The sequence below is a fragment of the Phyllobates terribilis genome, unplaced genomic scaffold (genome assembly GCF_046119375.1).
Source record: "Phyllobates terribilis strain yellow unplaced genomic scaffold, ASM4611937v1 Scaffold_2__4_contigs__length_985480577, whole genome shotgun sequence".
In the NCBI taxonomy this organism is placed as follows: domain Eukaryota; kingdom Metazoa; phylum Chordata; class Amphibia; order Anura; family Dendrobatidae; genus Phyllobates; species Phyllobates terribilis.
The window spans coordinates 820,173,326-820,188,347 of record NW_027362762.1 but is presented as its reverse complement, the minus strand read 5'-3'; the positions used below and the strand labels follow the sequence as shown (position 1 = coordinate 820,188,347).

The window sequence follows — 15,022 nt, the reverse complement described above, 5'->3', positions numbered from 1 at the left end:
TGGTTCAGGCCATTATCCACAGGTCAGGGGGAAGGTGGGATGAGGTCAACTCTCATTGTTTGAGTATTTAATCAATCTACATAGTTTGTCCTTCACTGTTTGAACTTATGCGATGGGTAATCAACATATTAGCAAACATCGATTGTTCGGTGATCCTGCATCCCTATTTCCAAAGAATAGCCGTGCAATAAACTGTAGTAGCTGATATAAGAGGTAAACAGCAGCCATTCAACAATTCACAAACATCAGTTCAAGAGTCAACGTTCAGACAGTAGTCTGAATCTTGACCTACCTAAGAAAAACACATCAATTCAAGAGTCAACTTTCAGACTCTGAAATGAACAATAGCCTGTCTCCTGGCCTACTGAAAATATACATCTGGTATAATTAGGATTAAATGCTGTTGTCACATTTACTTACTCTTAGTAATTTCTTAAATATCTTCAATAAAAAAAAAGGAAAAGACTTTGAATAATCTGCTTATGTTATGGAGTTGTGGTGTAACAGCTGGCACTTTTTGAAAGGAAAAGGGAAGAAGTTCACAGGTTAGAGCCTTGATGGGATCGTTGTCCAGTTGGAGCTGCAGTTATCACCCGATTAGCAAAAATGGGAGTCATGCAATATATGTCGTCCATTGCAGTAAGTGGTCTGTCCTACCCAGGAAACTGTTCTCCCTAGGGAGAGGCTACTTTTTATGGGTTCCCTGTACTGACTGGTAGAAGACTTGACTGGAGCCTCCTATTATATTAATCTAATCAAGAAACCCCAATATTGACTAACGCTGACCAAATATTTTTGCCAGCACATCCCATATAGTTCAACAGGATCAACCAACAATCTATATGCAGACGCATAGGCTAGTTGTGGTAGTGGAGGGTGCATGATAATTTTTTGATCTTTTGTTGCTCTATAACATAAGCATAATCAAAGGTTATTGACCACTACTTATGCCTTCCTCAATAGAAATACTATACTTTTTTAACAGTGGAGATGATAGCTGTACTGTCATTTGTCTATATCCAGCTGGAACATTAATTTACCTTATGGTTCTTAAAGGGGGTTATCCACTACTCTGACAACCTCTTCTCAATCACCTCATTCACCCATGTAACATAACAAGTCTTATACTCGCCTCCGGTGCTTACGCTGTTGCAGCAACATCTGCGCCGGAACTCCTGGGACTTGAGTGACCTTATGTCATATGAACCCTGCCGCCAATCAGCGGCTGGTAATGTGCCACTTCACACTTGACTCATTTGGGCGAAATTGACATCTGAGTAAAGTGAAACTGCTTCTGCTCTCTGACTTCCTTCGGATGTCAGTTTAGTCTAAAGGAGGTCAGTAGTAGTGGACATCCCCTTTTAAGGTGAGCTTCAACAAGAATGCAATGCTAATGGTTTGCTTTATTTACATACAGTGCTGGCCAAAAGTATTGGCACCCCTGCAATTCTGTCAGATAATACTCAGTTTCTTCCAGAAAATGATTGCAATCACAAATTCTTTGATCTTATTATCTTCATTTAATTTGCTTGCAAGGAAAAAACACAAAAGAGAATGAAGCAAAAATCAAATCATTGATCATTTCACACAAAACTCCAAAAATGGGCCAGACAAAAGTATTGGCACCCTCAGCCTAATACTTGGTTGCACAACCTTTAGCCAAAATAACTGCGAACAACCGCTTCCGGTAACCATCAATGAGTTTCTTACAATGCTCTGCTGGAATTGTAGATCATTCTTCTTTGGCAAACTGCTCCAGGTCCCTGATATTTGAAGGGTGCCTTCTCCAAACTGCCATTTTGAGATCTCTCCACAGGTGTTCTATGGGATTCAGGTCTGGACTCATTGCTGGCCACCTTAGAAGTCTCCAGTGCTTTCTCTCAAACCATTTTATAGTGCTTTTGGAAGTGTGTTTTGGGTCATTGTTCTGCTGGAAGACCCATGACCTCTGAGGCAGACCCAGCTTTCTCACACTGGGCCCTACATTATGCTGCAAAATTTGTTGGTAGTATTCAGACTTCATAATTCCATGCACACGGTCAAGCAGTCCAGTGCCAGAGGCAGCAAAGTAACCCCAAACATATTTTATTTGAATGCCTCTTTTTTTTTTCCTGTACACTCTATGTTGATGCTTTTTCCCAAAAAGCTCTACTTTTGTCTCATCTGACCAGAGAACATTCTTCCAAAACGTTTTAGGCTTTCTCAGGTAAGTTTTGGCAAACTCCAGCCTGGCTTTTTTATGTCTCAGGGTAAGAAGTGGGGTCTTCCTGGGTATCCTACCATACAGTCCCTTTTCATTCAGACGCCGACGGATAGTACGGGTTGACACTGTTGTACCCTCGGACTGCAGGGCAGCTTGAACTTGTTTGGATGTTAGTCGAGGTTCTTTATCCACCATCCGCACAATCTTGCCTTGAAATCTCTCGGCAATTTTTCTTTTCCGTCCACATCTAGGGAGGTTAGCCACAGTGCCATGGGCTTTAAACTTCTTGATGACACTGCGCACGGAAGACACAGGAACATTCAGGTCTTTGGAGATGGACTTGTAGCCTTGAGATTGCTCATGCTTCCTCACAATTTGGTTTCTCAAGTCCTCAGACAGTTCTTTGATCTTCTTTCTTTTCTCCATGCTCAATGTGGTACACACAAGGACACAGGACAGAGGTTGAGGCAACTTTAATCCATGTTAACTGGCTGCAAGTGTGATTTAGTTATTGCCAACACCTGTTAGGTGCCACAGGTAAGTTACAGGTGCTGTTAATTACACGAATTAGAGAAGCATCACATGATTTTTCAAACAGTGCCAACCTTTTATCCACCCCCTTTTTTAGGTTTGGTGTGGAATTATATCCAATTTGGCTTTAGGACAATTATTTTTGTGTTTTTTCATTGAAGACAAATTAAATGAAGATAATAATACCAAAGAATTTGTGATTGCAATAATTTTCTGGAAGAAACTGAGTATTATCTGACAGAATTGCAGGGGTGCCAATACTTTTGGCCAGCACTGTACACTATGTGGACTAAGGTATTGGGACCTCTCAACATTACACGTACAGGAACGTTTATGAAATCCCAGTCTACATCCATAGGCATTAAAGCACTACTCCAGAGGTTTTTTTTTTTCACTGGAGTGATGCTTTTGACGCAAGTTCACTGCCCCCCCGGTCATATACTCACCCTCTGGCGTCTCCACTGTTTTTCGGCTCCAGTCCTGTGGCACAATTTTAGGAGCGCAGCTTCTGACTGGCCGGAACTCAGAAGTTACATAATAAGCTCTCAATTCAAGTCTAAAAGAGCCAGAACGAGGCTCTCATAGACTGACCTAGATTAGTGACCACTGGCTCGCTCCATGAAGCACTGAAGCAGCCAGCAGGTCACAAACTGCTGGAGATAGACCGGAGTGGCGGCGAAAATAGATGAAAAAGCCCAGAAAGTGAGAATCAGACAGGGGGGGATGGGACTTGGATTTTCAGTACCATTCCAGCTGTGAAATAAAAAAAAAAACGCTTGAATGGTGCTTTAATATGTAGGTGGTCCCCACTTTGCTGCTGTAATAGTTTCCTATCTTCTGTGAATGCTTTTTTACTAGATTTTGGAGTGTGTCTGTGGGAATTTTTGCACATTCATCTAGAACATTTTTGAGATCAGACCACAGGACCAGCCTCACAGTCTCTGTTCTAGTTCATTCCAAAGGAAAGTTCTTCCACACCAAACTTGCCCAACTATTCCTTCATGGACTTTGCTTTGAGCCTAGTCATATTGGAACAGAATAGGGCCTTTCTCAAACTTTTCCCACAGAGTTCCCTTCACTAGAACTACGTGGTCTAGGCCAGCCCCTGAAAAATAACCCATAGGATTATCCCTCCTCAACCAAACCTTCCAGATGGCAAAATGCAGTCGGGCAGGTAACGTTTTCCTGTCATTCGTCAAACCCAGACTCATCCATCAGGCTGATACACAATACAGCTTTACTCTATACCATCTGAAGTTTGGCATTGTGCGTAGTGATGTAAGGCTTGCAATCAACTGCTCTGGCATAGAATCCCATGCCATGAAACTCCCTGACACAGGTTTGTGCTGATGTTAAGGCCTTCAAATCCACCACACTCCTCGCCATGTGAATAGTCATGGTGGAGAAGTGAGTGTTCTCCTTTCTAACAACTGTACCTTCAATCCAATCCCACCTCTACCCTCCCTTATCCTTCTTTCTTTTGAAGTGCAATTTGTCCATATCTACTCTCCCTCCAACCTTCAAATGGCCATCATATACCAACCCTCAAGCCAGGCCACTGCCTTTATTGACCACTTTTCTACCTGGTTTCTACATTTTCTCTCTGCAGACATGTCCACCATTATGATGGGTGACTTCAACATCCCTATCGACACCCGCCTCCAACCTCATGTCGCTTGCTTCATCCTTTGGTCTTACTCAGTGGTCCTCTGCAGCCACCCACACGGTTGAAATACATTAGACCTTATCTTCACTCACCTCTGCTCCCTATCTAACCTCTCCTCTACCTGACCGCCATCTATTTTTCTTTCTCATCCCTGTCTTCCTCACCTGCCCCCCATGTCCAGCAACTAGCACGCCCTCACAGAAACTTCGCACATCTAGACATTCACACACTCTCTGACTCTATTCTACCACTATCCTCCATATTATCATGACACAGACAATGCCACCGTTTTCTGCAATGTCACACCTGCATCAACTATTGTAACACAGTTGCCCCTCTTGTGCATGGCAGAGTGCAACGAATCAATAGACAACCCTGGCACAAAAACCTCACTAAAATATTTGGCAAGTGTCCATGGTTGCGGACGTTGGAAGAAAACAAGATTTCACCACATTCAAGTCGGCCCTCTCCTCTGCTAAACAGTACTACTTCACTTAACCCCAATTAGTTATTCAACACTTTTAACTCCCTCCTTCGCCGACCACAGCCAACTCCGACCTTCCTCATCTCTGCAGAAGACTTTGCCACACGTTTCAAAAATAAGATCGACCAAACAAGGCAAGTTTTTACTGCTCAACCACCACAACCTCTATGTATAACAGATCACTTCCCTTCCCCCATAACCTTCCTCCTCAACATCACTGAAGTAGATCTTACTCATCTTCTCTCCAAATCGCACCAGTGCTCTTAACTCCATCCCATCCAACCTGGTCCCCAACCTCACCACCACGCTTGTCCCAGCCCTAACCAATCTCTTCAACCTATCGTTAACTTCTTATACCTTCCCTTCTGCTTTCAAACATGCCACAGTCACACCTATCCCGAAAAAAAACATCCCTCGACCCAACCTAATGTCATATCGCTGCTCCATTCCACCTCAAAACTCTTCGAACAGCGTGTCCATGCTGAACTTTTTTCCAACTTCTCATCTGACAACCTTAAATCTGGCTTCCGTCACTACCACTCCACCAAAACTGCCCTAACCAAACTTACTAACTACTTACTGCCAAAGCTAACAGATAATTTTCTATACTCCTCCTTCTAGACCTGCCCTCTGCCTTCGACACAGTTGACCACTCCATACTACTACAGATCCTCTCTTCCCTTGGCGTTAAAGACCTTACCCTCTCCTGGAACTCCTCATACTTTTCTAACAGCACATTTAGCGTCTCCCATTCCCATACTACCTCTTAATCCCGCCCTCTCTTTTGGCATCCCTTAAGGCTCTGTCTGGGGCCCCCTACTCTTTTCCATCTATACCTTTGGCCTGGGTCAACTTAAGTCTAATAGCTTCCAGTACCACCTTTACACTGATGACATGCAAATCTACTTCTATGGCTTAGACAGTACCTCTCTGCTGACCAAAATCCCAGAATGTCTATCAGCCATATTTTCCTTCCTTTCATCACGCTTCCTAAAGCTCAATGTAGACAAAAACTGAGCTCATCATCTTCCCTCCATCTCCACTAACTCCCCTACCCAATCTATCACAATATATGACATCACGCTTTCCGCTGCTTCGTAGTAACCCTCGACTCTCCCCTATCCTTTAAACTTGCACATTCAAGCTCTTACCACCTCCTGCTGCCTCCAACTCAAAAAATATTTCCAGATTCTGTCAGTTCCTCAACCCTGAATCTATTAAAAGGTTCGTGCATGCCCTCATCATCTCCCTCCTCGACTATTGCAATATCCTCTTGTGTAGCCTACCTGTTAAGTCTCGCAACTCTCTAATCAATCCTTAATTCTACTGCCCGACTAATCCACCCCTCTTCTCACTACTCCTCCTATTCTCCCCTCTTCAACTGACTTCATTGACTCCCAATTTTCCAACGTATCCAGTTCAAACTACTAACAGTGACCTTCAAAGCCATCCATAATCTGTCTCTTCCATAGATCTCTGAACTAATCTCGCGATATCTTCCAACACGCAATCTTTGGACCTCCCAAGACCTCCTTATCTCCTCCACAATTATATGTTCCTCACCCAGTCGCCTCGAAAACTTCTTCTGAGTATCCCCCATCCTGTGGAATTCTGTGCACCAAAATGTCCAATTATCCACCACATACGAAACTTTCAGATGGAGCTTGGAAGCACATCTCTTAAAAAAAAAAAAACCCTGATAAAAACATCTCTGTCCAGTGCTGTTCTGGAAATGTTGGCGCTGTGTTTGCGTGACACTGTTACTTGAGCCACGTATGAAGGGGTTGTCCACATAGTGGAGAGCCTTTTTAAAACCAGATGATGTTTGGACTCTGCAGTTACCGAGTCATCAGAGCGTTGGTGCCTTTATGCACTATGGACATCAGTGCTCAGTGGCCCTACTCAGTAATTTTATGTGGTCTGCCATTTCATTTAAACGCTTCCAATAATACCAATCACCTCACAGTTGATCATGGAATATTTAGGTGGGAAGAAATGTAAGAATCTGACTAGTTGCAATAGTAGCATCCTATTAGGCTATGTGCCCACGATGCAGAAATGCTGCATATTTTTTACGCTTCTCTCTGGCAGGAAAAACGCATGCGGTTTTTACATGCGTTTTTCCCGCCAGGTAGAAGCGTTTGTCAAGCGTTTTTGCATGCATTTCTGCATGCCGGTTATCAAGCGATTTTAGCATCACTTGGAAAGTGCTTGACAACTTGTTCACACTATATAAATACATGCAACCGGCATAGATTTATATAGTGTGACCAAGTTAGTTAAAAAAAAAAGAATAAGAATGGTAAAAAATAAAGATTATACTTACCTTCCGATGTACTCCCAGTGTTTTCTCTGCTGCGTCCGGTGTCTTGAGAGGCTCGCGGCGGTGTGAAGGACCTGTGGTGACGTCATTGAGTCATGTGACAGGTCACATGACTCAATGACGTCACGGCAGGTCCTTCACAACACCGCGATCCATACAGCAGACCAGACGAAGGGGAGAAAACACCGGGAGGACATCGGAAGGTAAGTATAATCTTTATTTTTTATTTTAAATTCTTTTTTTTTACAGTTTCTATGGTACCAAGGTCTGGATGAGAGTCTCCTCTCCTCCAGACTTGGGTACCATCCGCACATTGAACCGTATGATATCCGCTTGTGCAGATGCAGTGATGCGGATGTCATGCGGTCCAATGCAAGTCAATGGCGGCAATTACGCTGCGTGTCCGCAAAATTAATGGACATGCTGCGTATTTTTCCGCAATTATAATCCGCAGCGGAAATTTGCGCAGCATGTGAACAGCACATGCGGATTATCATTGGGGACCATGGGGCACAAATTAGCAAGCATTTTTTAAGCGTTTTCGCTGCGGAAATTCCGCGGCAAAAACGCTTGAAAAACGCATAGTGGGTACGCAGCCTTAAACCACTACAATCGGAATTGAATAAGCTCCTTAGGATAAGTGCACACTGAGATCTGATTCAAAATACACTTGAAATAAAAACCCCAAGTGAATCTAGACTTAGAGCAAGCCTTTCTTTCACAAATTTTAGTAAAGGCAGACTGCATGGCAAGGCACTGGATTTTATACACATGTAGCAATGGAGGTTAATGAATAACCTGAATTTAAAGAGGTTATCCCGGTTAGGCACAAAAGTCTGCAGTCACTCTTTGTGACTGCAGACTTGTGAGTCCTCAATGTGTGCACTGTCCGGATTCTCCTTACTGGCGGCGAGGCCGGGCAGTCATGTGGTCGACTGCAAAGGTGCATACTTCTGGCCACATTCTGACTAGACATGCATTGCCTTACTCAGTTTATGGTGCGCACTGTGAGGATTCACAAGTCTGCAGTCACATAGTGATTGTAGACTTTTGTGCCAAATGTGGACAATGATTTAGAGGTGTGTCCCAATACTTTTTCCCACATAGTTTAGATAAGATCCACATAGTAAGGTTTTTCTTGCTTGGTTTGATATATATAAAATATATATTTTTATATGATTGGATAAATACACTATATAGTGCATAGTATTGGACTCGCTTCTTAGCCAATGAATTCCGTTTTTTCATTCAGACCCATTACCCCTGGTGTATAAGATCCAGCCCCCAGCCTTTATATTAGGGTTTTCTCTTTCTATCTATACATCGGTATGATAATTATATTTGGTAAGCATTTCTATTCACACTTTCTCACAGGTATGATCCGTATAGTAAGATTTTCTCACGGGAATATTATGATCACAGCACCATGCAAAAAAATCGAGGTGATGCCATTTCATCTGCTGCTGGAGCGAAAACATGGGGCCTTATTCTTGGTACATTGGGCCGGCAAGGATCCCCCAAAATACTGGAGGTAAGCACTTTCCTGTTTCCCTGCTATTAAACAGTTATGTCTCTCCTTCATTATTCATCCAGTCATTATGCACACACCTGTCTCTGCCTCTTTAAGATGCTCAGTATTCATCTTTTTAAATGCGGTTTCTCATTAATTAAAAATCGCTGGAGGATTTGACACTGAAGTATGTCATGATGACTGAAGTTGGAGAACAAGTGATTTCTTAAAATACTATTTGTAACCATTTCACTGCCAGTGCGGAGGACGTCAGGCTGTTCCGCAGACCTCAATGACTGCATAATGGTTAAAAGCTTCTTGCAGGGAAGGATCATCACTTGTGTATCTTCTCCTCCTCTTTTTCTCAACATGAACATAATCCGCTTCCATGCATCCGCCTCCCCTCCTCCAGAGAGATACATTTTTAGTCCTTGTTAATCTCAGCAAGGAATTTTTTTTTCTCTTCTTCTCATTTACATTTTTCCTTTGCAAATCAGGAGCGGTGGGTCATTTCACCCTCCCTCCACCTGTTTTTTTTTTTTTCCTAGTCCCCCATGCAGATCATTAAACTGGACACATGCGCCCATTTTAATTAGTCTTTGCTCGGCAAGTGTGCCTCTATCACAGTGCCGGGGATGATTGCGTGTACCAGGCAGCGGAGGGGAGAAGGTGTAGTTGTGTGTACCAGGCAGCGGAGGGGAGAAGGTGTAGTTGTGTTGGTGTCGTGCTGTGGTTTCTCCGAGGGTGGAGGACTGTATGTGGGGCGTTGGATGAGAGGGTTTGGACTAATCTGGGCTGGAGATGATGAGAGTATGAGTATAGTGTCTGTGTAGGTTGGGGGTGAGAATAGTGTCTGTGTAGTTTAGGGGTTGAGTATAGTGTCTGTGTAGTTTGGGGGGTGAGTATAGCGTCTGTGTAGTTGCGGGGGTGAGTATAGCATCTGTGTAGTTGGGGGGTGAGTATAGTGTCTGTGAAGTTGGGGGGGTGAGTGTAGTGTCTGTGTAGTTGGGGGGTGAGTATATTGTCTTTGTAGTTGGGGAGTGAGAATAGTGTCTGTGTAGTTTAGGGGTTGAGTATAGTGTCTGTGTAGTTTGGGGGGTGAGTATAGTGTCTGTGTAGTTTGGGGGTTGAGTATAGTGTCTGTGTAGTTTGGGGGGTGAGTATAGTGTCTGTGTAGTTTGGGGGGTGAGTATAGTGTCTGTGTAGTTTGGGGGGTGAGTATAGTATCTGTGTAGTTGGGGGGTGAGTATAGTGTCTGTGAAGTTGGGGGGTGAGTATAGTGTCTGTGAAGTTGGGGGGGTGAGTGTAGTGTCTGTGTAGTTGGGGGGTGAGTATATTGTCTTTGTAGTTGGGGGGTGAGAATAGTGTCTGTGTAGTTTAGGGGTTGAGTATAGTGTCTGTGTAGTTTGGGGGGGTGAGTATAGTGTCTGTGTAGTTTGGGGGGTGAGTATAGTGTCTGTGTAGTTTGGGGGTTGAGTATAGTGTCTGTGTAGTTTGGGGGGTGAGTATAGTGTCTGTGTAGTTTGGGGGGTTGAGTATAGTGTCTGTGTAGTTTGGGGGGTGAGTATAGTGTCTGTGTAGTTTGGGGGTTGAGTATAATGTCTGTGTAGGTTTGGGGGAGGGGTGAGTATAGTGTCTGTGTAGGTTGGGGGGGGAGTATAGTGTCTGTGTAGGTTGGGGAGGTGAGTATAGTGTCTGTGTAGGTTTGGGGGAGGGGTGAGTATAGTGTCTGTGTAGGTTTGGGGGAGGGGTGAGTATAGTGTCTGTGTAGTTTGGGGGTTGAGTATAGTGTCTGTGTAGTTTGGGGGGTGAGTATAGTGTCTGTGTAGTTTGGGGGTTGAGTATAGTGTCTGTGTAGGTTTGGGGGGGGGGAGTATAGTGTCTGTGTAGGTTGGGGGGGAGTATAGTGTCTGTGTAGGTTGGGGGGGTGAGTATAGTGTCTGTGTAGGTTTGGGGGGGTGAGTATAGTGTCTGTGTAGTTTGGGGGGTGAGTATAGTATCTGTGTAGTTGGGGGGTGAGTATAGTGCCTGTGTAGTTGGGGGGTGAGTATAGTGCCTGTGAAGTTGGGGGGGTGAGTGTAGTGTCTGTGTAGTTTAGGGGGTGAGTATAGTGTCTGTGTAGTTTGGGGGGGTGAGTATAGTGTCTGTGTAGTTTGGGGGGTGAGTATAGTGTCTGTGTAGTTTGAGGGTGAGTATAGTGTCTGTGTAGTTTGGGGGTTGAGTATAGTGTCTGTGTAGGTTTGGGGGAGGGGTGAGTATAGTGTCTGTGTAGGTTGGGGGGGAGTATAGTGTCTGTGTAGGTTGGGGGAGGGGTGAGTATAGTGTCTGTGTAGGTTTGGGGGAGGGGTGAGTATAGTGTCTGTGTAGTTTGGGGGGTGAGTATAGTGTCTGTGTAGTTTGGGGGTTGAGTATAGTGTCTGTGTAGTTTGGGGGGTGAGTATAGTGTCTGTGTAGTTTGGGGGGTGAGTATAGTGTCTGTGTAGTTTGGGGGGTGAGTATAGTGTCTGTGTAGGTTGGGGGGGGAGTATAGTGTCTGTGTAGGTTGGGGGGGTGAGTATAGTGTCTGTGTAGGTTTGGGGGAGGGGTGAGTATAGTGTCTGTGTAGGTTTGGGGGAGGGGTGAGTATAGTGTCTGTGTAGGTTTGGGGGAGGGGTGAGTATAGTGTCTGTGTAGTTTGGGGGAGGGGTGAGTATAGTGTCTGTGTAGTTTGGGGGGTGAGTATAGTGTCTGTGTAGTTTGGGGGTTGAGTATAGTGTCTGTGTAGGTTTGGGGGGGTAGTATAGTGTCTGTGTAGTTTAGGGGTTGAGTATAGTGTCTGTGTAGTTTGGGGGGTGAGTATAGTGTCTGTGTAGTTTGGGGGGGTGAGTATAGTGTCTGTGTAGTTTGGGGGGTGAGTATAGTGTCTGTGTAGTTTGAGGGTGAGTATAGTGTCTGTGTAGTTTGGGGGTTGAGTATAGTGTCTGTGTAGGTTTGGGGGAGGGGTGAGTATAGTGTCTGTGTAGGTTGGGGGGGAGTATAGTGTCTGTGTAGGTTGGGGGAGGGGTGAGTATAGTGTCTGTGTAGGTTTGGGGGAGGGGTGAGTATAGTGTCTGTGTAGTTTGGGGGGTGAGTATAGTGTCTGTGTAGTTTGGGGGTTGAGTATAGTGTCTGTGTAGTTTGGGGGGTGAGTATAGTGTCTGTGTAGTTTGGGGGGTGAGTATAGTGTCTGTGTAGTTTGGGGGGTGAGTATAGTGTCTGTGTAGTTTGGGGGGTTGAGTATAGTGTCTGTGTAGGTTTGGGGGGGGTGAGTATAGTGTCTGTGTAGGTTGGGGGGGAGTATAGTGTCTGTGTAGGTTGGGGGGGAGTATAGTGTCTGTGTAGGTTGGGGGGGGTGAGTATAGTGTCTGTAGGTTTGGGGGGGTGAGTATAGTGTCTGTGTAGGTTGGGGGGAGTATAGTGTCTGTAGGTTTGTGGGGGGGAGTATAGTGTCTGTGTAGGTTGGGGGGGAGTATAGTGTCTGTAGGTTGGGGGGGAGTATAGTGTCTGTAGGTTGGGGGGGGGAGTATAGTGTCTGTGTAGGTTGGGGGGGGGGAGTATAGTGTCTGTGTAGGTTGGGAGAGAGTATAGTATCTGTGTAGGTTGGGGGGGTATAGTGTGTGTAGTTTGGGGGTGAGAATAGTGTCTAGTTGGGTGGTGAGTATAGTGTCTGTGTAGGTTGTGGGGGGAGTATAGTGTCTTTGTAGTTGGGGGGGTATAGTGTCTGTGTAGGTTGGGGGGGGAGTATAGTGTGTGTAGTTTGGGGGTGAGAATAGTGTCTGTAGTTGGGTGGTGAGTATAGTGTCTGTGTAGGTTGTGGGGGGGAGTATAGTGTCTGTATAGTTGGGAGGTGAGTATAGTGTCTGTAGTTGGGGGGGGAGTATAGTGTCTGTAGTTTGGGGGGTGAGAATAGTGTCTGTGTAGTTGGGGGGTATAGTGTCTGTGTAGGTTGGGGGGTATAGTATCTGTGTAGGTTGGGGGGGTGGAGTATAGTATCTGTGTATTTTGGGGGGGTGTAGAGGGTGGTAGGGTAATCGCTGTGCCTCTGTATGGGGAATATTATTAGGTCTGTGTGTTTTGCCGGGGTCTTTTGTTTTAGCTCCCAGCAGCACCCTGTCGCTTTCCTGCTAATGAGTATTCCTCTGTCTATCCTGTGTAACGAGGACAGGCCTCATTAATCTATTGGCTGCAATTACAGAACCGCAATTATTATTTGCACTTCTCATTAAATGAACTTGGAATGGTTATTGTTGCTTATTTATCCATCCACTCCCATCCCGTGTGGAAAACAGAGGGGCTTAATTAACTTCCAGCCTGGGAATCAAGACAGGGTCTCGGGCAGCGGCTCAGGCAGGAGGGGGGACGGATGACAGGGAGTCATTGTGTAAGAAATAATCTGTCATCCTCACCCTGTCCCGCATCCCAGGTAGACGCAGATGCACATTTTCTAATAAAATGCGCTCTTGTCAGTCCAATGTGTATAATAATAATAATATAAAATAATAGTCCCATAAGATCCATCTGCATTAACCGCTTATTCGCCGGCGGTCAGGTCCGCTGTGCCATACACCATTGGCTGTGAACCCTTAACGACATTAGCACTGGAGACTGAAGTGAGCTCAGGCGACACTAACACAAAGGGAAACCAAGGTGAATGGACGTCTGGCAGAGGCCTGAAGGGGAATCTAAATAAAAAATGTGCTAAAATACAATTCTCTCCCTGCCGAAAATCAAATGACTTTCCCTCTACAGTTATGCAGAACAACAATGCCAGGACGGACCGTGCGCCCGGGTTACCCGCCTTATTACTCTTCTTTGTGATCGAAATTAAACTTTTCATCGTGCCGTCATTAGAGTCATTTACTGGCCGCCACAATCGCATCCCGGCACAAAGCCCATAATGATTGCCTCCAGAGCCGGCCCGCGGCAACATGTGCTTGTATAGTCAATGCAGTCAATATGATGGGCGTCCGTGTGGTGGTCAATAGACAAACCTTGCTTTATTTACCGGCAGAATGCAAATTATTAACCCCTTCGCGATGGGTTGTTTTTCTGTATTCTGATAGCAAAACTTTTTCTTCTTTTCTTTGTCATTTTGGTTTTTCGTTAACAATATTGTGAATATTTTGAGGTGTTTATTATTTTATTCATTTATAGATCGATTAATTCCACAGCGCTTTACTGACATCATCATCGCTGTCCCCATTGGGGCTCACAATCTAGATTCCCTTTCAGTATATCTTTGAAGTGTGGGTGGAAGCCGGGGAAACCCACGCAAACACGGGGAGAACATACAAACTCGTTGCAGGGGTTGTTCTTGGTGGGTTTTGATCACACGACCCTGTAATGTGGCATGGGGCGGTAGCCGTGGGCAAGGTATTCATCTCTTGCACCCCAGCACATTACATGAAGGTGGGGGTCCTGGCTGGGTGTGTGGACTTGTGTTATGGGGGCGCTACGCCCTTGCAGGCTACATGTTACCGATGGCTTTAGTATTCCAGGACTAGGTGTTTTACAATTCAGTGAGGGAGAGCACCAGCTAAATATAAAGTTTTTACTGAACGATAACTTGGCTGGGATTATATACAGTAGATAGAGGCTACACATCTTGATGAAAGTTTCCTTCACAATACGTAGCATTTTCCACACACTCTGTTTCAATTCTTTACTTGCTTGTCCTCTACCTTCACTGTTCCTCACTATTTCACCACAACCTATCTTAGTACCACAGTACAACGAGCAAGTGTCCTTTATTCAACCCACGGTTCCGCGTCTCCTTTCCTCTCAAGGGTATTATATTGCCAGTATGGCCGGTACTTATCGTCTTTGCCCCTGACGTTCTGGAACTAACGCCTGAAACACTCTCTTCTCACTTTCTCTGCTCAGTCTTGGCCCATTACCTTTCTGAGTTACAAACTCTGGGCCTCACTGCTAGAAGTCCTTCCCCTGGACCCGTCTCCAGTCGATCACTGTTTCTCGGTCTTCCTTTCAGTAGGATCTCGCTATCCTCTGCCACGATCTCCTCTCACGTTTGGGACACCCATATCATGAGGCGCTGCTACTTTCTACGCACACTGGACCCTATCTGATGTCCTGACAGGAAACTTTCTCTGTCCCTTCAACTTATCCCCTCCCATTTTGGGCTAGTCCCAAACTTAATTCTAATTCTCCCTACCGTCGAGTAACACACATTACCGTCATCATTAACACATATCACTATTCACACTACACAATATAATATTACACTAGTTCTTCAAGGAGCAACGTGGGCAATAAGTCCATCTCCTTAA

At 45.0% G+C, this 15,022-nt stretch overlaps 1 protein-coding gene across 1 annotated transcript in view; it reads left to right on the top strand.

Moving 5' to 3' along the window:
• DPH1 (diphthamide biosynthesis 1) overlaps window positions 1-15,022 on the top strand; it is a 393,607-nt gene that overhangs the window by 359,887 nt on the left and 18,698 nt on the right. Inside the window, exon 8 of the mRNA XM_073667680.1 lies at window positions 8,582-8,738. Coding sequence (XP_073523781.1) covers window positions 8,582-8,738 — 157 coding nt within the window. The remainder of the gene's footprint in view (window positions 1-8,581; window positions 8,739-15,022) is intronic.